The sequence below is a fragment of the Panulirus ornatus genome, chromosome 44, assembly GCF_036320965.1.
Source record: "Panulirus ornatus isolate Po-2019 chromosome 44, ASM3632096v1, whole genome shotgun sequence".
NCBI classification, from domain to species: Eukaryota; Metazoa; Arthropoda; class Malacostraca; order Decapoda; family Palinuridae; genus Panulirus; species Panulirus ornatus.
Window position 1 is genome coordinate 11,209,663 of NC_092267.1, and position 24,243 is coordinate 11,233,905.

Below are 24,243 nucleotides of genomic sequence, written 5' to 3' on the forward strand. Positions count from 1 at the left end.
AATGAATAACAGAATCACAGGTACATGGTAAGGAACAGAGACTCGGGGACACTGAAACAGGAAGGCAATATGCTACAGAGACTCGGGGACACTGAAACAGGAAGGCAATATGCTACAGAGAGGGTAATGTACAATGTCAGAGATAGAACATTCAGGAAAGAGTTTGTTTTCTTCAGTGGTAAGTTCAGAAAAGTGAAGTGTTCAGGATCAATGCATGATGGCAAAAAAAGATTTCAGAAAAACTGGACAAACGGAAGCTGATGAAGCAACATAGCAGGCCTGAGACAACAAGTGGGTAGCAGTGAAAACAAAGAGTAAACAGACATCAGTTGATTTTTTTGGACCGGAAGACCATATCAAGGCCTGCGAGGAAAGTTTAGCGAAGGAGATACGATCACAAGACTATCAAGGACTATATCCATGGCGTACAATTTATAAGATAAAAAAAGCAGTCTCAAGAGATATAACAAAGACATGAGGCAACAACCAGTACCGACAACAGTCAGATTGGAGTTGTGTAGTCAAGAGGCTAATGAACTTATGAGCAAGCAGAAAGTCAGAGGTATTCCTCATAGAAGGAAGAACAATGGAGAACAAGGAAACAGTAATGAATATAGTCAGAAGGTAAGCACTGACAGACATATCGAGCGATGCTCTGGAACAAAAGAGAGAGGGTTACTAACTGAGACATTTACATGGTAATTCATGTGAAGTTCAAAATATAAATAATGCAAAACACAGACAGGTGACATACGGGATAGAGCTATATCTCAAGTACTAATTAGGGAAAACGAAGCTGCTGATGTTGGAATACTGGAAAGAAAACGTTCTGTGTGGATGATACAAGATCATAACGAGGGAATACTGAAGACAAAAGACGACTGGGATTGGTCCTCTCAATGAGGAACAATATTGAGTTTCGGTAAATTTTGCCTGATGGCTCATTCAAACAGTACACAGCTGGATGAGAAACAGAAGGAAAAAGTCCATGGTATGGTTGATAAACTCAAACTTCCACACAACGCTAAGTGAACCAGAAAAAAATATACAAAGACAACAACGAAGAAAAGATCACGTTGGTTCAGGAGGCACTGAAACATTCCTCACAAACAGTAGTTTCTTACTGGAGGATCTCGAGTATAAAGAGTCAAATTTGTAGAAATTAGATTCTCATGGAGATAGTCATGGAAAGAGTCTTACGGGATATACAAAATTATTCTGTATCATCAAGTCTGTGAGAGCACAAGAACCAGAGGGGCTCGTTTATCCTCATTACTAGATTTTATCTTGGCACACAGTAGCATGGACACTGAGAAGATCAGATAAGATACATCAACTGTCAAAGGTGATCATGTTATACTTAAGTTTATAGGAGTACGGGAAAAAGAATTCTACCTCCGTATCCTTGCGTGACGAAGAGGAAATTTGTGTTGATATCGCCCCTTACCTGTCGCCAGAGTCCCACATTAAGATAAAAGTAAAGGAGACAAACTGTCTCCTGGCAAACACCAGGATGGCTTTCAAGTGTATGGATAAGGAAATATTTAGTTAGATGTTTATATTTCATTTAAGACCAATTCTAGAATTACTTCTTGAGTTTGGTCACCGCACCTAGAGGCACAAAGAGCTCAGAAAGAAGTGAGGATGACAACACAGGTAATACCAGAGTAAAGAGAGTAGTTACAGAGAAAGGCTAGAAGACTTGAATTTCTTTTCCATAGAATGGAAGTGAGACGCAGCTCGATAACAACATTTTAAGTCCTTAAACCAGACTGATGATATAGACAATGAACACTTCGAAAGATGAGGGGTAAGGATAACCAAACAACATAACATGAAATTAAACATGAAACTTATTCAAAAAGATATGAAGAAGTACTTTTATAGTGTGTGAGATAGATGAATTCAATAAAGTAAAAAAGGATGTAGTAAATATGGACAGCATACAGAAGATTGTATTATAGTAAAGAATGTTTTAGAAACGGCGCCCCAAGAGTGTAAAATCAGTTCTCTGAGTAGAGCATACAAGTAATTACATATTACACACTGAACGTTTACAGAAACAGAAAAAGATGAGAAAGTGAAGTGTGTGTTTCTGGAGGGCCAGAAGAGGCCTTTGATATTGTCCTCCACACAAGACAGACAAAAGAACAAGATTTCCATGATGGATGCTGGTGTCAGAGAGGAGTGTCTCAGTGAACTGCCAGCAATCCAACTGAGCCAAGCTGCCCACCTGAGTGAGAGCAACAAAGCTACCCACCTGAGCGAGAGCAACGAAGCTGCCCGCCTGAGAGAGAGCAGCAAAGCTAACCAACAGACTGGAGCATGTTAGGAATGGAACTGTGAATAATAATACCATAGGATGACTGGAACAAGTTGAGTGATGGAACTGTGATTAAAAACAAAACAGAAAAATACGAAAATATTGTGTATGGCAGGAAATGTTTGATACAGAGGCTCCATATGTGGAAAACTTCCTCTTAATATACAGATTATTGCCCAAACAAAACTTCAAATATCTTCACTTGCTAAAAATCTCTCTCTCTCTCTCTCTCTCTCTCTCTCTCTCTCTCTCTCTCTCTCTCTCTCTCTCACCTGTATAGCCATGTGATGTGCCGAGGAGAGAGTGGAGGACACCTCGTAGGATTCGGCATAGGAGTTTAGTTCCTGAGGGGGCGGGTGGTCCCTCGGGGCTGGTGGACGGGCTCTTCTCCAGTAGATGACGCCAGCAAGCACGAGCACCAGCAGCAGTGCCGCCCCGACCCACGGACCCACCATTACACTCACCAACCCTCCCAGCATCTCTTAACACACAAGAGAGATTAGATAACATGAAAGATGAGGTAACACCACTCTACAGCATCTTTGGCTTAAAAAGAAAAAAAAAATATTAAAAAGGAGACATAGAACGTGGGTTACCATCACCAGCCCATCCAGCATCTTAGCCATACCGTTGTGATAAATCCATGAAGGAACTGGGGTTCCATTACTACTATCAAACTTTGATAGATTGATCACGTCAAGTGCAAAACTGGGGCGAAGGGAATCATGACCATGAACTGGGATGAGGATAAGCAATGATGCAGCAAAACTTACCAAGAACCGAAACAGAAAATAAAAGCCTGAGTGGTTAACCATGTAAAGACGCTGCAACTCCTCTCATGTGATGAAGCTTTTGAGTGCAATAGATGATTATGTGATATCTTATGTGGTACTTTTGTGATTTTTAACATTTCTATCATAAAATTCTTACACTTCTTAACCTCGAATTGAGCTTCTAGCCATAAAGAATTTCATTTTGTATCATGTATGCAATGTGACAATAAAGACATCTATTTCATGAAGTGAGGTGAAGAGAAACTTTGACAGTAAGTTGGGTATATCTGTGATATATTGACGTTAATGTAGAACATGTAATGCAATGAAGACAGAATTATTGGCTGTCAGAACAGAAAATGACCTGACTAAATGAAAATATAAAATGCATATGGAGAAAATTATACAGCCAAAGCCTGGGAAGATGATGCTGTTAGAACTTTAGTGAGAAAGGAAACAAAATGGGACGAGAAAGAATGAAAAAACAAATAAGGAACAAGTTCTTATGACTGGTTGTCCTCGTCTGTGATCCCTGACACTTGTCTGTGATCCTGGACACTTGTCTGTGATCCTGGACACTTGTCTGTGATCCCTGACACTTGTCTGTGATCCCTGACACTTGTCTGTGATCCCTGACACTTGTCTGTGATCCCTGACACTTGTCTGTGATCCCTGACACTTGTCTGTGATCCTGGACACTTGTCTGTGATCCTGGACACTTGTCTGTGATCCTGGACACTTGTCTGTGATCCCTGAAACTTGTCTGTCATCCCTGACACTTGTCTGTCATCCCTGAAACTTGTCTGTGATCCCTAACACTTGTCTATGATCCCTAACACTTGTCTGTCATCCCTGACACTTGTCTTGTCATTCCTGACACTTGTCTGTCATCCCTGACACTTGTCTGTCTTCCCTGACACTTGTCTGTCATCCCCCGACACTTGTCTCTGATCCCTGACACTTGTCTGAGATCAGTGACACTTGTCCGTGATTCCTAACACTTGTTTGTGATCCCTGACACTTGTCTGTGATCCCTGACACTTGTCTATGATCCTTGACACTTGTCTCTGATGTCTAACTGTGATCTCTGACACTTGTCTGTGATCCCTAACACTTGTTTGTCATCTCTGACACTTATGTGTGATCCCTGACATTTGTCTGTGATCCCTGACACTTGTCTGTGATCCCTGACACTTGTTTGTCATCACTGACACTTGTCTGTCATGCCTGACGCTTGTCTGTCATCACTGACACTTGTCTGTGATCCCTTACACTTGTCTGTGATCCCTGAAATTATCTGTAATCCCTAACACTTGTCTGGGATCCCCGACACTTGTCTGTGATCCTTGACACTTGTCTGTGATCCTTGACACTTGTCTGTGATCCCTAACACTTGTCTGTGATCCCTAACACTTGTCTGTGATCCCTAACACTTGTCTGTGATCCCTAACACTTGTCTGTGATCCCGGACACTTGTCTGTGATCCCGGACACTTGTCTGTGATCCCGGACACTTGTCTGTGATTCCTGACACTTGTCTGTGATCTCTGACACTTGTCTGTGATCCCTGACATTTGTCTGTGATCTCTGACATTTGTCTGTGATCCCTGACACTTATCTCTGATCCCTAACATTTGTCTGTGATCCCTGACACTTATCTGTGATCCCTGACACTTATCTCTGATCCCTAACACTTGTCTGTGATCCCTGACACTTATCTGTGATCCCTGACATTTGTCTGTGATCCCTGACATTTGTCTGTGATCCCTGACATTTGTCTGTGATCCCTGACATTTGTCTGTGATCCCTGACATTTGTCTGTGATCCCTGACATTTGTCTGTGATCCCTGACACTTGTTTATAATCCCTGACACTTGTCAGTCATCCCTGACACTTGTCCGTGATCCCTGACATTTATTTGTCACCCTTGACACTTGTCTGTGATCCCTAACACTTGTCTGTGATCCCTGACACTTATCTGTGATCCCTAACACTTGTCTGTGACCCTTGACACTTGTCTGTGTTCCCTGACACCTGTCTGTGATCCCTAACACTTGTCTGTGATCCCTAACACTTGTGTGTGATGCTTGACACTTGTCTGTCATCCCTGACACTTGTCTGTGATCCCTAACACCTGCCTGTGATCCTGACACTTGCCTATGATCCCTGACACTTGTCTGTGATCCCTAACACTTGTCCGTGATCCCTGACACTTGTCAGTGATCCTTGACACTTGTGTGTGATCCCTAACACTTGTCCGTGATCCCTAACACTTATCTGTGATCCCTGACACTTGTCAGTGATCCCTGACACTTGTGTGTGATCCCTAACACTTGTCCATGATCCCTGACACTTATCTGTGATCCCTGACACTTGTCTCTGATCCCTAACACTTGTCTGTGATCACTGACACTTGTCTGTGTTCCCTGACACTTGTCTCTGATCCCTAACACTTGTCTGTGATCCCTGACACTTGTCTCTGATCCCTAACACTTGTCTGTGATCCCTGACACTTGTCTGTGTTCCCTGACACTTGTCTCTGATCCCTAACACTCGTCTCTGATCCCTGACACTTGTCTCTGATCCCTAACACTTGTCAGTGATCCCTGACACTTGTGTGTGATCCCTAACACTTGTGTGTGATCCCTGACACTTGTCTGTGATCCCTAACACTTGCCTGTGATCCCTGGCATTTGTCTGTGATACCTGACACTTGTGTGTGATCCCTAACACATTTCAATGATCCCTAACATTTGTCTGTGATTCCTAGCACTTGTCTGTAATCCCTAACATTTGTCCGTGATCCCTGACACTTGTCTGTGATCCCTGACCAGTACTGGTGCACCACTGTGTAAAGCGCCCTGCCTGGTGCCACCGTTTTTCCAAACTTTGCAAGGTGCCCTGCCTGGTACCATTTTCTTCCACTACGTAAAGTGTCCAGTCTTTTGCCAGTGCTAGCTCCCACTGTGTGAAATACCATGCCTTGCGCCACTACTTGCTTTCTCTGTGATAGGTGCCCTGCCTAGTGCCACTACTTGCTTCCACAGTGTAAGGTGCCCTGACTGGTGCCACTGCTCGCTCCCACTATGTGGGGTACCCTGCCTGGTGCCACTGCTTCCTCCCACTGTGCGAGGTGCCCTGCCTCTTAATACTGTTCGCTGCCACTGTGCAAAGTATCCTGACGGGTGCCACTGCTTCCTCCCACTGCGCAAAGTACCCTGACTGCTGCCACTGCTTCCTCCTGTTGTGTAAAGTACTGTGCCTGGTGTGATTGCTATTTTCTACAGTGTGAGGTGCCTTGCCTGGTGCCACAGTGTGAGGTGCCCTTGTCTGGTGTCACAGTGTGAGGTACCCTGACTGGTGCCACAGTGTGAGGTGCCCTGCCTGGTGCCACAGCGTGAGGTGCCCTGCCTGGTGCCACAGTGAGGTGCCCCGGTTGGTGTCATAGCGTGAGGTACCGTGCGTGGTACTAAAGTGTAAAGTGCCTTGCATGTTGCCCCAGTGAGGTGCCCCGGTTGTTGTCACAATGTGAGGTGCCCTGCCTGGTGCCACAGCGTGAGGTGCCCTGCCTGGTGCCACAGTGTGAGGTGCCCTGCCTGGTGCCACAGCGTGAGGTGCCCTGCCTGGTGCCACAGTGTGAGGTGCCCTGCCTGGTGCCACAGTGTGAGGTGCCCTGCCTGGTGCCACAGTGTGAGGTGCCCTGCCTGGTGCCACAGTGTGAGGTGCCCTGCCTGGTGCCACAGCGTGAGGTGCCCTGCCTGGTGTCACAGTGTGAGGTTCCCTGACTGGTGCCACAGCGTGAGGTGCCCTGCCTGGTGCCACAGTGTGAGGTGCCCTGCCTGGTGCCACAGTGTGAGGTGCCCTGCCTGGTGCCACAGTGTGAGGTACCCTGACTGGTGCCACAGTGAGGTGCCCTGCCTGGTGCCACAGTGTGAGGTGCCCTTGTCTGGTGCCACGGCGTGAGGTGCCCTGCCTGGTGCCACAGTGTGAGGTACCCTGACTGGTGCCACAGTGAGGTGCCCTGCCTGGTGCCACAGTGTGAGGTGCCCTTGTCTGGTGCCACAGCGTGAGGTGCCCTGCCTGGTGCCACAGTGTGAGGTGCCCTGCCTGGTGCCACAGCGTGAGGTGCCCTGCCTGGTGCCACAGTGTGAGGTGCCCTGCCTGGTGCCACAGTGTGAGGTGCCCTGCCTGGTGCCACAGTGTGAGGTGCCCTTGTCTGGTGTCACAGTGTGAGGTTCCCTGACTGGTGCCACAGCGTGAGGTGCCCTGCCTGGTGCCACAGTGTGAGGTGCCCTGCCTGGTGCCAAAGTGTGAGGTGCCCTGCCTGGTGCCACAGTGTGAGGTGCCCTGCCTGGTGTCATAGCGTGAGGTACCGTGCGTGGTACTAAAGTGTAAAGTGCCTTGCATGTTGCCACAGTGAGGTGCCCCGGTTGTTGTCACAGTGTGAGGTGCCCTGCCTGGTGCCACAGTGTGAGGTGCCCTGCCTGGTACCACAGCGTGAGGTGCCCTGCCTGGTGCCACAGTGTGAGGTGCCCTGCCTGGTGCCATAGCGTGAGGTACCGTGCGTGGTACTAAAGTGTAAAGTGCCTTGCATGTTGCCACAGTGAGGTGCCCCGGTTGTTGTCACAGTGTGAGGTGCCCTGCCTGGTGCCACAGTGTGAGGTGCCCTGCCTGGTGCCACAGCGTGAGGTGCCCTGCCTGGTGCCACAGTGTGAGGTGCCCTGCCTGGTGCCACAGTGTGAGGTGCCCTGCCTGGTGCCACAGTGTGAGGTGCCCTGCCTGGTGCCACAGTGTGAGGTGCCCTGCCTGGTGCCACAGTGTGAGGTGCCCTGCCTGGTGCCACAGTGTGAGGTGCCCTGCCTGGTGCCACAGTGAGGTGCCCCGGTTGGTGTCATAGCGTGAGGTGTCCTGACTGGTGCCACAGCGTGAGATGCCCTGCCTGGTGCCACAGTGAGGTGCCCTGGTTGGTGTCACAGTGTGAGGTGCCCTACCTGGTGTCACAGTGTGAGGTGCCTTGCCTGGTACCACAGAGTTGCCCCACCTGGTGTCACAGTGTGAGGTGCCCTACCTGGTGCTAAAGTGTGAGGTGCCCTACCTGGTGTCACAGTGTGAGGTGCCCCGGTTGGTGTCACAGTGTGAGGAGCCCTGAATGGTGCCACAGTGAGGTGCCCTGACAGATGTCACAGTGTGAGGTGCCCTGACTGGTGTCACAGTGAGGTGCCTTGACTGGTGCCACAATGAGAGATGCCCTGACTGGTGTCACAGTTTGAGGTGCCCTGACTGGTGTCACAGTTTGAGGTGCCCTAACTGATGCCAGTTTGAGGTGCCCTGCCTGGTGCCACACTGTGGGGTGCCCTGACTGGCGTCACAGTGTGAGGTGCCCTGACTGGTGCCACAGTATGAGGTGCCTTGCCTGGTACCAGTGTGAGGTGCCTTGACTGGTACCACATTGTGAGGGCCGTGACAGATGCCACAGTGTGAGGTGCCTTGCCTGATGTCACATTATGAGGTGCCCTGACTGGTGTCAGTGTGAGGTGCCGTGACTGGTGTCAGTGTGAGGTGCCTTGCCTGGTGCCACAGTGTGAGGTACTCTGACTGGTGATGCTGACTGGTTCCCTTCATTGATCCATTTGACCGGCTTTTACTGACTGGTCACCTTACTGATCACCTTGACTAGTCCAAACGACTGGTTCCCTCTGATACCCTTTGAGTGGTCCCCTCACTGATCCCCTGTGAGTGGTTTATATGACTGGTTCCTTCATTGATCCTTTGACTGGTCCTGATAACTTGTTTCCTGTGACTGGCCCACATAACTGTTCATCTCTAGCTAAGTTTCTTCTAAATAATCTCACTGATTGGTTCCTTTAACTAATGCAGGCGATTGATCCAGAATTCCTGCTGTCTCTCCTTCCCTGAGAAGGATTCTCAGGCTCACATGAAAAATTAATCCTTTTGATTCCTCCTCGGGTTAAATGTTTCCCTATTCTTGTTTACCATTACTAAATCTCTTTCCCAGACTAGTTCCTTATAACTGGCCCAAGGTAACTGACTGTACAAACTCTCCTACTGGCAACTATTTTTCTAAATAATGTTGATAAGTGTTTGTAGCTCTTAAATTTTCTTTAATGGCTCACAGATTGGTCTTACTGGCTCTTACATTCACTTTAATGGCTCACAGATTGGTCTTACTGGCTCTTACATTGGCTTTAATGGCTCACAGATTGGTCTAACTGGCTCTTAGATTGGCTTCAATGGCTCACAGATTGGTCTTACTGGCTCTTACATTCACTTTAATGGCTCACAGATTGGTCTTACTGGCTCTTACATTGGCTTTAATGGCTCACAGATTGGTCTAACTGGCTCTTACATTGGCTTTAATGGCTCACAGATTGGTCTTACTGGCTCTTACATTGGCTTTAATGGCTCACAGATTGGTCTAACTGGCTCTTAGATTGGCTTTAATGGCTCACAGATTGGTCTAACTGGCTCTTAGATTGGTCTTAATGGCTCACAGATTGGTCTTACTGGCTCTTAGATTGGTCTTAATGGCTCACAGATTGGTCTAACTGGCTCTTAGATTGGCTTTAATGGCTCACAGATTGGTCTTACTGGCTCTTAGATTGGTCTTAATGGCTCACAGATTGGTCTTACTGGCTCTTAGATTGGTCTTAATGGCTCACAGATTGGTCTAACTGGCTCTTAGATTGGTCTTAATGGCTCACAGATTGGTCTTACTGGCTCTTAGATTGGTCTTAATGGCTCACAGATTGGTCTAACTGGCTCTTAGATTGGCTTTAATGGCTCACAGATTGGTCTTACTGGCTCTTAGATTGGTCTTAATGGCTCACAGATTGGTCTTACTGGCTCTTAGATTGGTCTTAATGGCTCACAGATTGGTCTAACTGGCTCTTAGATTGGTCTTAATGGCTCACAGATTGGTCTTACTGGCTCTTAGATTGGTCTTAATGGCTCACAGATTGGTCTTACTGGCTCTTAGATTGGTCTTAATGGCTCACAGATTGGTCTTACTGGCTCTTAGATTGGTCTTAATGGCTCACAGATTCTCCAACTCGTTGGTTATTTGTCACACTGATTAACGTCCTCCTAATTAACTCATCTGACTGATCTCCCTCTCTGTTCTTACTGGACTGTGACACTGGCTGCTCCAGGTTGATGTTATTACCTGCCCAACTAAACTGTGTTCGCTCACCTTCATCGTGGCAGGAGATCTCGTCAAAGTTGTGGGGTTGGCCACAGTTGATGTGGTGGTCGCACCACAGAGACTGATGGACGCAATGGTGCTGCAGGCCATGCCGGTCAGTGGTGCCACAGGAACGCAGGCCTGTGGCGCACTCACTCTCACGATCTGAAGTACAAAACATGCGTCACTGCCAAAAAGTGACTCCACAGAATACAGTAATTTGGCCCTTTGAGTTGGGAGATGGTAACACTGAATATTACCATAATCCAGTGGATGTGAAAGAATTTCTTCAATTCAATCCCATCAACCTGTACAGTGATTCAAGTCGGATCCATTAATAAACTAAATCGCCTTAATGCTACTTCTGTATGTACGTCATGTGGGAAAGAGTCTGGCTGCAAGTACATGTAGAAATAGCATTAAGGCGATTCAGTTTATCAATGGATCTGGCTTCAGTCACTGCACAGGTTAATGGGACTGAATTGAAGAAATTCTTTCACATCCACTGAAATATCGTAATATTACCTTGTAATGTGTTGTGACACCAGATCATGCCAGCCTTTCTTTCACTTCCTTCCAACAAAAGCTGTTTATTATATATATAAATGATACAGACTATCAGGTTATAGGCTGGAGCAGGACTTAGAGACTGGAGCAGGACCGACTTAATGTAAGAGCAGAGGTAACTTGGCTGAAGCAGGACTGACTTACACCCGGGGGTAGGACTGACAGCTGTAGCAGAACTAACTTACAAGCTGGAGCAGGACTTACTGATGGAGGGAGACTGACTGGTACGTTGCAGCAGGACTGACTTACAGGCTGGAACAGGAGTTACAGGCTGTATGCGAACTGACTCACAAGAATATCTGTATGCAGTAACGACGAAGGTGAAGCCCCGATGTGGTCTCCAGCGTATGTCGCGCCACAAGTAATGGTCGTTGCGCTGGCCCACCGATACCTCGACTGTCAGCTCCGACATCTGCGGTACAAGAATATGTGCTCATTTCCTGTAGCCGTTTATGTGCGAGCTCCTAGGTCCACAGTGAGTGATCAAGTTGGGATATTCCCAACTCTGAAAAGTCTGACGTTACAAAGCATTAAGGTAGTATCTATATAGGGCAAGGAGATATCACAATATACGAGTGTGAAGAAAGAAACGTGTGGTGATGTACGGAGATACAGACGGAACTGATGTTGGGGAGATGGGGTGGCTGCACGCAGGTGTATTACTTTGCGAGGTACGTATTAAAAAACGAAACAATGAAAAGTTTCACTAGAGAAATTGTTGCAGAAGGTTACTCTAAATATACAGTGGAGGTGCTGGGTGATGAAGATGTTAGGAGGATGTTCAGGGAACTAGCTGGAAGTATGGGTGATGGTACACATGTTGGAGGATGCTGAGGGACCTGGCTGGTTATGTGGGTACTGGGTGATGTTGAAAATGTTAGGAGGATGTTAAGGGACCTGGTTGGGAGTGTGGACGATTATTGATAGTTCACATTTTAAGAGGATGTTGAGGGGCCAGCTTGATGACACACACAATACACATTTTGTTAAAAAAAAAAAAAAAAAAAAAGGATAGAACAACAATTGGCCACAACATGACGTTAAGCAAAAAAATAGTTATAAAGGTTGGAAATCATAATGTTAATATGAATGGTGGATGGATGGAATAAACTGAATTTAGAGGCAGTAAACGTGGAGAGCACATGGTCATATATAACAACTACACATAATATGAGAACATAGCTCATTCATGTTATTAGGGAGCCAAAATGACTGTACTTTACATCCAGACAGACACACAGGTATAAAGGTGAACTGAAAGCCAAACAGAATATGAATAAGGGAGAGAAAAGTAATATGACAGAATCGTGGTCTGACAGTGAGACAGACTTAAATGAAAGGACGGACGTACCAAGAATAATAATCACAGTGATAAAGGCTCAGACGGACAGATTCAGAAAGACACACGGAGGCCCAGACGGAGAGAGAGGCAGCCAGGGATGAAGATGTTAAGAGTGAATGAGTGTGGAGGCTGGAGGTGGAGTCCAATACTCACGCCACAGCGGAGGACACTCTTGCCAGTAGCAGGTGGCGTGGGACAGTAGCCAACCAGTGCACGACGGAACACCATTCCCGTCAGCCTCTCCTGACCCGACACCGACCATGACCCACACTGTCTCTCATGTGGTAACCCCGTCTCCGACACCACCTGCAACGTAACACTGGTTACTGCATACAAAACCTCAGCACCAAATGCTTCTGCAACACCACAACACTGATTTCCATCTGCATTACTACAATACAGGATACTTCCTGCAGCATCATAACACTGGTTGTCACCTGCAACACCATAAGACTGGTTGACACCAGAAACACCACAACAGTGGTTGCCACCTGCAACACCATAAGACTGGTTGCCACTTTCAATATACCTGTTACCAAAAGACACGATCATTTTACAATAAACTGCAACACAATCATTTGCGTCACACAGACAACAAACTACTCACAACACATTAATACCAACTACAACACACGTTGCCATTATGTACTTTTAATTATCAGTTGGTTAAAGCAACAGGAGTGATGCCATTTTCAACATACTATGAGCTGTTATCACAAGTTACCACCTCCACCACACAACCTACAATTTCCACAAGTTACCACCTCCACCATACAACCTACAATTATCACAAGTTACCACCTCCACTATACAACCTACAATTATCACAAGTTATCACCTCCACCATACAACCTATAATTATCACACGTTACCACCTCCAGTATATAACATATAGATATCACCAGTTACCACCTTCACTAAAAAACCTATAAATATCACCAGTTACCACCCTACAATAAACAACCTGTAATCATCACTATTTACCACCTCCACTATAAACCTATAATTGTCACAAATTACAATCTCCATTATACCACATATAATCACCACCAGCTTTCAACCTCCAGCAACCACCTATATCCATCACTTACTACCTCCAGTATACTACCTAGTTTTATCACCAATGACCACCTACACTAAACAGCCTATAATTATCACTAGTTACTATCTCCACTATTCAACCTATAATTATCACTATTTACCACCTGCAGTATACAACCTATAATTATCACTATTTACCACCTCTAATATACAGCCTAGAATTATCACAAGTTACCATCTCCAGTATATCACCTAAAATCATGACTTGTTACCACCTCCATTATATAACATATAGTTATCACTATTTATCAATTCCAGTATACAACCTATAATTATCACAAGTTACAACCTCCAGTATACAACCTAGTTTTTTCACCAGTTACCACCACCACTACCATACAACATATAATCACCAGTTACCACCACCACTATACAACCTAATATCATCACGTCACCACTTCCACTATATAGACTATAATTATCACCAGTAACCACCTCCACTATACAACTTAGAGTTATCATCAGTTACCACTTCCTGAATATAACCTATAATTATCACCTGTCACCACATCCAGTATGCCACCTACAATAATGACCGGTTACCACCTCCAGTGCACAACCTATAATTATCATGTTACCACCTCCACTTTCAAACCTATAATCATCAGTTACCACCTTCACTATACAACCTAGTATCATCACCAGCTACCACCTCCAGTATACAGCCTATAATTATCACCTACCATCTCCAGTATACAACCTATAATCATCACCAGTTACCACCTCTATAATACAATCTGTAATCACCAGTTACCACCTACACAACACAACCTATAATTACCATCAGTTACCATCTCCAATATACAACCTATAATTATCACCAGTTACCACCTCCATAATACAACCTGTAATCACCAGTTACCACCTACACAACACAACCTATAATTACCACCAGTTACCATATCCAATATACAACCTATAATTATCACCAGTTACCACCTCCAGTATACAACCCATGATTATGACCAGTTACCACCTCCAGTATACAACCCATAATTATCACCAGTTACCACCTCCATAATACAACCTGTAATCACCAGTTACCACCTACACAACACAACCTATAATTACCACCAGTTACCATATCCAATATACAACCTATAATTATCACCAGTTACCACCTCCAGTATACAACCTAGTATTATCTCTAGTTACTACCTCCAGGATACAACCTAAAATTATCACCAGTTACTACCTCAAGTATACAACCTATAATTATCACAAGTTACCTCCTCCACTATACAGTCTATCATTATCACCTGTTACCACCTCCAGTATACAACTTATACTCATCGATAATACCACCTCCAGTATACAACCTGTAATTATGACCAGTTACCACCTCCAGCATACAACCTATAATTATCACCAATTACTTATAGCCACTATACAACCTATAATTATCACCAGTTACCACCTCCACTATATAAACTATCATTATCATCACAGTACCAGCACCAACCACTTGCAAAACACAAGCAGCTACTTAATCTAACACACTAATTGATTCACTTGTAACACACCAGCTGCTTCACTTGTAACACATCAGCTGCTTCACTTGTAACACATCAGCTGCTTCACTTGTAACACACCAGCTGCTTCACTTGTAACACACCAGCTGCTTCACTTGTAACATATCAGCTGCTTCACTTGTAACACATCAGCTGCTTCACTTGTAACACATCAGCTGCTTCACTTGTAACACACCAGCTGCTTCACTTGTAACACACCAGCTGCTTCACTTGTAACACATCAGCTGCTTCACTTGTAACACACCAGCTGCTTCACTTGTAACACACCAGCTGATTCACTTGTAACACACCAGCTGATTCACTTGTAACACACCAGCTGCTTCACTTGTAACACACCAGCTGCTTCACTTGTAACACACCAGCTGCTTCACTTGTAACACACCAGCTGCTTCACTTGTAACACACCAGCTGCTTCACTTGTAACACACCAGCTGCTTCACTTGTAACACACCAGCTGCTTCACTTGTAACACATCAGCTGCTTCACTTGTGACACACCAGCTGCTTCACTTGTGACACACCAGCTGCTTCACTTGTAACACATCAGCTGTTTCACTTGTAACACATCAGCTGCTTCACTTGTAACACATCAGCGCGAGCACCTGCATCATACTACATGTGACCACCTGCATCACACTACATGTGACCACCTGCATCACACATGTGACTACCTGCACATACATGTGACCATCTGCATTACACTACATGAGACCACCTGCATCACACAACATGTGACCACCTGCATCATACTACATGTGACCACCTGCATCACACTACATGTGACCACCTGCACATACAACATGTGACCACCTGAATCACACTACATGTGACCACATGCATCACACTACATGTGACCACCTGCATCACACTACATATGACCACCTGCACATACATGTGACCATCTGCATTACACTACATGAGACCACCTGCATCATACTACATGTGACCACCTGCATCACACTACATGTGACCACCTGCACATACAACATGTGACCACCTGCATCACACAACATGTGACCACCTGCATCATACTACATGTGACCACCTGCATCACACTACATGTGACCACCTGCACATACAACATGTGACCACCTGCATCACACTACATGTGACCACATGCATCACACTACATGTGACCACCTGCATCACACAACATGTGACCACCTGCATCATACGGCATGTGACCACCTGCATTACACTACGTGACCACCTGCATCACACAACATGTGACCACCTGCATCATACAACATGTGACCACCTGCATCACACAACATGTGACCACCTGCACATACAACATGTGACCACCTGCATCACACTACATGTGACCACCTGCACATACAACATGTGACCACCTGCATCACACTACATGTGACCACCTGCATCACACTACATGTGACCACCTGCATCACACAACATGTGACCACCTGCATCACACTACATGTGACCACCGGCATCACACAACATGTGACCACCGGCATCACACGACATGTGACCACCTGCATCACACAACATGTGACCACCTGCATCATACTACATGTGACCACCTGCATCACACAACATATAACCACCTGCATCATACTACATGTGACCACCTGCATCACACTACATGTGACCACCGGCACATACATGTGACCACTTGCATCACACTACATGTGACCAACTGCATCACACAACATGTAACCACCTGCATCATACTACATGTGACCACCTGCATCACACTACATGTGACCACCTGCACATACATGTGACCACTTGCATCACACTACATGTGACCACCTGCATCACACTACATGTAACCACCTGCATCACACTACATGTAACCACCTGCATCATACTACATGTGACCACCTGCATCACACTACATGTGACCACCTGCACATACATGTGACCACTTGCATCACACAACATGTAACCACCTGCATCATACTACATGTGACCACCTGCACATACACGTGACCACTTGCATCACACAACATGTAACCACCTGCATCATACTAAATGTGACCACCTGCACATACATGTGACCACTTGCATCACACAACATGTAACCACCTGCATCATACTACATGTGACCACCTGCATCATACCATATTTTACCACCTGTAACACCTTCTATCAACCACATCCTATTGGATTTTACCTTCTGCAACAGAGCAGCTGTCCATGCCTGCAACACGAAACATCACATCAGTATAATAGTACCACGTTATAACTATACTCTCTGAAACATCCAATCATACCAGAACAATAAGGGTTGACCCACGGTGGGTCACGGGCTGACCCACCTTGGTGGGTCAGGGGCTGACGACCCACCTTGATATAGTCGAGACATTCGTTCTGAGCCAGACGGTGTCCAGTGGTGTCTTCATAGCGTCTCATGTCCACCTCCTCCAGTACGCCCGTCAGACCTGACCCTACGGAGGGTACAACAACAACACAGGAACCATTAGCTGTAGCGGTGGGTACTGGGCTACAGCTGTAGCGGTGGGTACAGTAATGACGTATACAGATTGTACAGTAGCGGTGGGTACAGCATTGGCGGGTACAGTTTGTACAGTAGCGGTGGATGAGGTGCACATTGGCCACACTTGCCCCTAATGTCAACATGAACCCGTCACATGGTTCATGAATCACTGGCTTAACAGTTCATGAGTGGAATATAGCAGGGCTGCCTCACCTGGTTCACCCTCGAGTCTGAACATGACGCGTCAACTGGTAAAATTCTCGTCTTCCTTTATTAAGAGAACAAATCAATGTTTTGTGAAGTAAATTTATGTATTGCATGGCTGTCCAGATGGGAGGCTGCCTTAAGATGATAAGATGATGTACTGGGTAGATTTATTTTCTCTGATAATCGGTTGGACTTTCACGGACATGCTTGAGAGGGACGTGGAAGGGACATTGTTACAATTTAAAGCTGTGGTGGCGCGGATCCCAGGAAACATGAACGCTTCAATACGGGAGTCGTGCACGGGTCAAACAAATTAAGAACCCTTGCAAACTACTATACAGAAGGAGCTGAGCTTATGCACCAAACCTAGTATTATGATGGTAGTGAAGTACATGTTATATCATTCTGGACAATGTTAGAATTTTTGCTCTGTAGTAGAGTGGTTGGATGTTAATAGGTAGGGAGAGTGGACTGATGTATATGATAGAACTTGGTCTGAACTTGCGCTAGGGAGGTACTTACCAAACATTACAATCGCTTCATGTCTATCTATTATTGTTTATCATTATCATGAACAGGTATTATCACGATGCTTAGCAGGAAAACTTACTCCTCTCAGTGGCTGTACCCATTGTTTACATTACACGAGACCTTTGCCTTTCGCCATGATCAAATTCGTCTTATAATAATGCCCTTAACAGTTAGGATTCGAACCTTGTACCATTTGCAAGACAGGTGGGTACGGTGACCACTCGGTCATGCTGCCCATAACAGATAAATGCCTATTCGATTACTGGTAATCAAATATCCTTCTCACGTCCATGAAAAACGGGATCTGGACCGGTCAAATCCAATCACGCTCACTTTACCGAATAGTCAGCAGTTTTATCGAACTACTTTTACAACGGGGAGGTATATGAAAGTGTACGTTCATATACAGTGTATATATGGTTGCGACGCATGGGCTATAGATAAGGCTGTGCGGAGGAGAGTTGATGTGTTGGAAACGAAATGTTTGAGGACAATATGTGGTGTGAGGTGGCATGATCAAGTAAGTAACGAAAGGGTAAGAGATGTGTAGTAATAAAATGAGCGTGGTTGAAAGAGCAAAAGAGGGTGTGTTTCAATGATTTGGACATATGGAGAGACTGAGAAAGAAAAGGATGACAAAGAGGATATATGTGTCAGAAGCGGAAAGAATAAGGGGAAACTGGGAGACCAAACTGGAGGTGAAAGGATGGAGTGAAAAAGATTTTGAGCGATCGGAGTCTGAACATACAGGAGAGAGAGAAAGGTGTGCACGGGATAGAGAGAAGTGAAACGATGAGGTATACAAGGGTCGACGTGCTGTCAGTGGACAGAATTAGGACATGTGAAGCGTCCTGGGTAAACCATGGAAATCTTTGCTGGGCCTGGCTATGGATGGGGAGCATTGGTTACGATGCATTACACGTGGAAGCTAGAGAATGGATGAGCGGATGCGGCCTTTCTTCGTCTGTTCCTGGCGCTGCCTCGCTGACGCAGGTAGTGGCGAACAAGTGAAAAAAATTATATATATATATATATATATATATATATATATATATATATATATATATATATATATATATATATATATATATGACTGTATTGTTGACTGGTTGGTAAGGTTATTCAATGTATGTATGATTCATGGTGAGGTGCCTGAGGATTGGCGGAATGCTTGCATAGTGCCATTGTACAAAGACAAAGGGGTTAAAAGTGAGTGCTCAAATTACAGAGGTACAAGTTTGTTGAGTATTCCTGGTAAATTGTATGGGAGGGTATTGATTGAGAGGGTGAAGGCATGTACAGAGCATCAGATTGGGGAAGAGCAGTGTGCTTTCAGAAGTGGTAGAGGATGTGTGGATCAGGTGTTTGCTTTGAAGAATGTATGTGAGAAATACTTAGAAAAGCAAGTGGATTTGTATGGAGCATTTATGGATCTGGAGAAGGCATATGATAGAGTTGATAGAGATGCTCTGTGGAAGGTATTAAGAATATATAGTGTGGGAGGCAAGTTGTTAGAAGCAGTGAAAAGTTTTTATCGAGGATGTAAGGCATGTGTACGTGTAGGAAGAGAGGAAAGCGATTGGTTCTCAGTGAATGTAGGCTTGCGGCAGGGGTGTGTGATGTCTCCATGGTTGTTTAATTTGTTTATGGATGGGGTTGTTAGGGAAGTGAATGCAAGAGTTTTGGAAAGAGGGGCAAGTATGCAGTCTGTTGGGGATGAGAGAGTTTGGGAAGTGAGTCAGTTGTTGTTCGCTGATGATACAGCGCTGGTGGCTGATTCATGTGAGAAACTGCAGAAGCTGGTGACTGAGTTTTGTAAAGTGTGTGAAAGAAGAAAGTTGAGAGTAAATGTGAATAAAAGCAAGGTTATTAGGTACAGTAGGGTTGAGGGTCAAGTCAATTGGGAGGTAAGTTTGAATGGAGAAAAACTGGAGGAAGTAAAGTGTTTTAGATATTTGGGAGTGGATCTGGCAGCGGATGGAAACATGGAAGCGGAAGTGGATCATAGGGTGGGGGAGGGGGCGAAAATCCTGGGAGCCTTGAAGAATGTTTGGAAGTCGAGAACATTATCTCAGAAAACAAAAATGGGTATGTTTGAAGGAATAGTGGTTCCAACAATGTTGTATGGTTGCGAGGCGTGAGCTATGGATAGAGTTGTGCGCAGGAGGGTGGATGTGCTGGAAATGAGATGTTTGAGGACAATATGTGGTGTGAGGTGGTTTGATCGAGTAAGTAATGTAAGGGTAAGAGAGATGTGTGGAATATATGTGTCGGAGGTGGAGGGAACGAGGAGAAGTGGGAGAGCAAATTGGAGGTGGAAAGATGGAGTGAAAAAGATTTTGAGTGATCGGGGCCTGAACATGCAGGAGGGTGAAAGGCGGGCAAGGAATAGAGTGAATTGGATCGATGTGGTATACCGGGGTCGACGTGCTGTCAATGGATTGAATCAGGGCATGTGAAGCGTCTGGGGTAAACCATGGAAAGTTCTGTGGGGCTTGGATGTGGAAAGGGAGCTGTGGTTTCGGGCATTATTACATGACAGCTAGAGACTGAGTGTGAACGAATGGGGCCTTTGTTGTCTTTTCCTAGCGCTACCTCGCACACATGAGGGGGAGGGGGATGTTATTCCATGTGTGGCGAGGTGGCGATGGGAATAAATAAAGGCAGACAGTATGAATTATGTACATGTGTATATATATGTATATGTCTATGTGTGTATATATATGTGTACATTGAGATGTATAGGTATGTATATTTGCGTGTGTGGACGTGTATGTATATGCATGTGTATGGGGGTGGGTTGGGCCATTTCTTTCGTCTGTTTCCTTGCGCTACCTCGCAAACGCGGGAGACAGCGACAAAGCAAAATATATATATATATATATATATATATATATATATATATATATATATATATATATATATATATATATATATATATATATTTGGACGATTTTTGCAGGGAAAAAATGCAATTGAGTGGGAGATGTATAAAAGAGACAGGAGGCCAAGAGAAAGCTGCAAGAGGTGAAAAAGAGGGCAAATGAGAGTTGGGGTGATAGACTATCATTAAATTTTAGGGAGAATAAAAAGATGTTCTGGAAGGAGGTAAATAAAGTGCGTAAGACAAGGGAGCAAATGGGAACTTCAGTGAAGGGCGCTAATGGGGAGGTGATAACAAGTAGTGGTGATGTGAGAAGGAGATGGAGTGAGTATTTTGAAGGTTTGTTGAATGTGTTTGATTATAGAGTGGCAGATATAGGGTGTTTTGGTCGAGGTGGTGTGCAAAGTGAGAGGGTTAGGGAAAATGATTTGGTAAACAGAGAAGAGGTAGTAAAAGCTTTGCGGAAGATGAAAGCCGGCAAGGCAGCAGGTTTGGATGGTATTGCAGTGGAATTTATTAAAAAAGGGGGATGACTGTATTGTTGACTGGTTGGTAAGGTTATTTAATGTATGTATGACTCATGGTGAGGTGCCAGAGGATTGGCGGAATGCGTGCATAGTGCCATTGTACAAAGGCAAAGGGGATAAGAGTGAGTGCTCAAATTACAGAGGTATAAGTTTGTTGAGTATTCCTGGTAAATTATATGGGAGGGTATTGATTGAGAGGGTGAAGGCATGTACAGAGCATCAGATTGGGGAAGAGCAGCGTGGTTTCAGAAGTGGTAGAGGATGTGTGGATCAGGTGTTTGCTTTGAAGAATGTATGTGAGAAATACTTAGAAAAGCAAATGGATTTGTATGTAGCATTTATGGATCCGGAGAAGGCATATGATAGAGTTGATAGAGATGCTCTGTGGAAGGTATTAAGAATATATGGTGTGGGAGGCAAGTTGTTAGAAGCAGTGAAAAGTTTTTATCGAGGATGTAAGGCATGTGTACGTGTAGGAAGAGAGGAAAGCGATTGGTTCTCAGTGAATGTAGGCTTGCGGCAGGGGTGTGTGATGTCTCCATGGTTGTTTAATTTGTTTATGGATGGGGTTGTTAGGGAGGTGAATGCAAGAGTTTTGGAAAGAGGGGCAAGTATGAAGTCTGTTGTGGATGGGAGAACTTGGGAAGTGAGTCAGTTGTTGTTTGCTGATGATACAGCGCTGGTGGCTGATTCATGTGAGAAACTGCAGAAGCTTGTGACTGAGTTTGGTAAAGTGTGTGAAAGAAGAAAGTTAAGAGTAAATGTGAACAAGAGCAAGGTTATTAGGTACAGTAGGGTTGAGGGTCAAGTCAATTGGGAGGTAAGTTTGAATGGAGAAAAACTGGAGGAAGTAAAGTGTTTTAGATATCTGGGAGTGGATCTGGCAGCGGATGGAACTATGGAAGCGGAAGTGGATCATAGGGTGGGGGAGGGGGCGAAAATCCTGGGAGCCTTGAAGAATGTGTGGAAGTCGAGAACATTATCTCAGAAAGCAAAAATGGGTATGTTTGAAGGAATAGTGGTTCCAACAATGTTGTATGGTTGCGAGGCTTGGGCTATGGATAGAGTTGTGCGCAGGAGGGTGGATGTGCTGGAAATGAGATGTTTGAGGACAATGTGTGGTGTGAGGTGGTTTGATCGAGTAAGTAACGTAAGGGTAAGAGAGATGTGTGGAAATAAAAAGAGCGTGGTTGAGAGAGCAGAAGAGGGTGTTTTGAAATGGTTTGGGCACATGGAGAGAATGAGTGAGGAAAGATTGACCAAGAGGATATATGTGTCGGAGGTGGAGGGAACGAGGAGAAGTGGGAGACCAAATTGGAGGTGGAGAGATGGAGTGAAAAAGATTTTGTGTGATCGGGGCCTGAACATGCAGGAGGGTGAAAGGAGGGCAAGGAATAGAGTGAATTGGATCGATGTGGTATACCGGGGTTGACGTGCAATCAGTGGATTGAATCAGGGCATGTGAAGCGTCTGGGGTAAACCATGGAATCTTTGCTGGGCCTGGCTATGGATGGGGAGCATTGGTTACGATGCATTACACGTGGAAGCTAGAGAATGGATGAGCGGATGCGGCCTTTCTTCGTCTGTTCCTGGCGCTGCCTCGCTGACGCAGGTAGTGGCGAACAAGTGAAAAAAATTATATATATATATATTATATATATATATATATTATATATATATATATATATTATATATATATATATATATATAATATATATATATATAATATATATATATATATATATAATATATATATATATAATATATATATATATAATATATATATATATATATTATATATATATATATATATAATATATATATATATATATAATATATATATATATATATTATATATATATATATATATATATTATATATATATATATAATATATATATATATAATATATATATATATATAATATATATATATATATATATAATATATATATATATATTATATATATATATATATTATATATATATATATATATTATATATATATATATATATGACTGTATTGTTGACTGGTTGGTAAGGTTATTTAATGTATGTATGACTCATGGTGAGGTGCCAGAGGATTGGCGGAATGCTTGCATAGTGCCATTGTACAAAGACAAAGGGTTAAAAGTGAGTGCTCAAATTACAGAGGTATAAGTTTGTTGAGTATTCCTGGTAAATTATATGGGAGGGTATTGATTGAGAGGGTGAAGGCATGTACAGAGCATCAGATTGGGGAAGAGCAGCGTGGTTTCAGAAGTGGTAGAGGATGTGTGGATCAGGTGTTTGCTTTGAAGAATGTATGTGAGAAATACTTAGAAAAGCAAATGGATTTGTATGTAGCATTTATGGATCCGGAGAAGGCATATGATAGAGTTGATAGAGATGCTCTGTGGAAGGTATTAAGAATATATAGTGTGGGAGGCAAGTTGTTAGAAGCAGTGAAAAGTTTTTATCGAGGATGTAAGGCATGTGTACGTGTAGGAAGAGAGGAAAGCGATTGGTTCTCAGTGAATGTAGGCTTGCGGCAGGGGTGTGTGATGTCTCCATGGTTGTTTAATTTGTTTATGGATGGGGTTGTTAGGGAGGTGAATGCAAGAGTTTTGGAAAGAGGGGCAAGTATGAAGTCTGTTGTGGATGGGAGAACTTGGGAAGTGAGTCAGTTGTTGTTCGCTGATGATACAGCGCTGGTGGCTGATTCATGTGAGAAACTGCAGAAGCTGGTGACTGAGTTTTGTAAAGTGTGTGAAAGAAGAAAGTTGAGAGTAAATGTGAATAAAAGTGAGGTTATT

The 24,243-nt window shown here is 44.4% G+C and overlaps 1 protein-coding gene across 4 annotated transcripts in view; it reads right to left on the reverse strand.

The window, feature by feature from the left end:
• The window catches only part of LOC139762738 (uncharacterized), a 73,906-nt gene that overhangs the window by 12,600 nt on the left and 37,063 nt on the right, over positions 1-24,243 (reverse strand). For all 4 annotated transcript variants that reach the window (XM_071687810.1, XM_071687809.1, XM_071687812.1 and 1 more), the window contains 5 exons: positions 17,151-17,251; positions 12,359-12,511; positions 11,155-11,275; positions 10,306-10,461; positions 2,596-2,804 (listed from right to left, as the gene is read on the reverse strand). In XM_071687810.1, the coding sequence (XP_071543911.1) occupies positions 2,596-2,804; positions 10,306-10,461; positions 11,155-11,275; positions 12,359-12,511; positions 17,151-17,251 (740 nt within the window). The remainder of the gene's footprint in view (positions 1-2,595; positions 2,805-10,305; positions 10,462-11,154; positions 11,276-12,358; positions 12,512-17,150; positions 17,252-24,243) is intronic.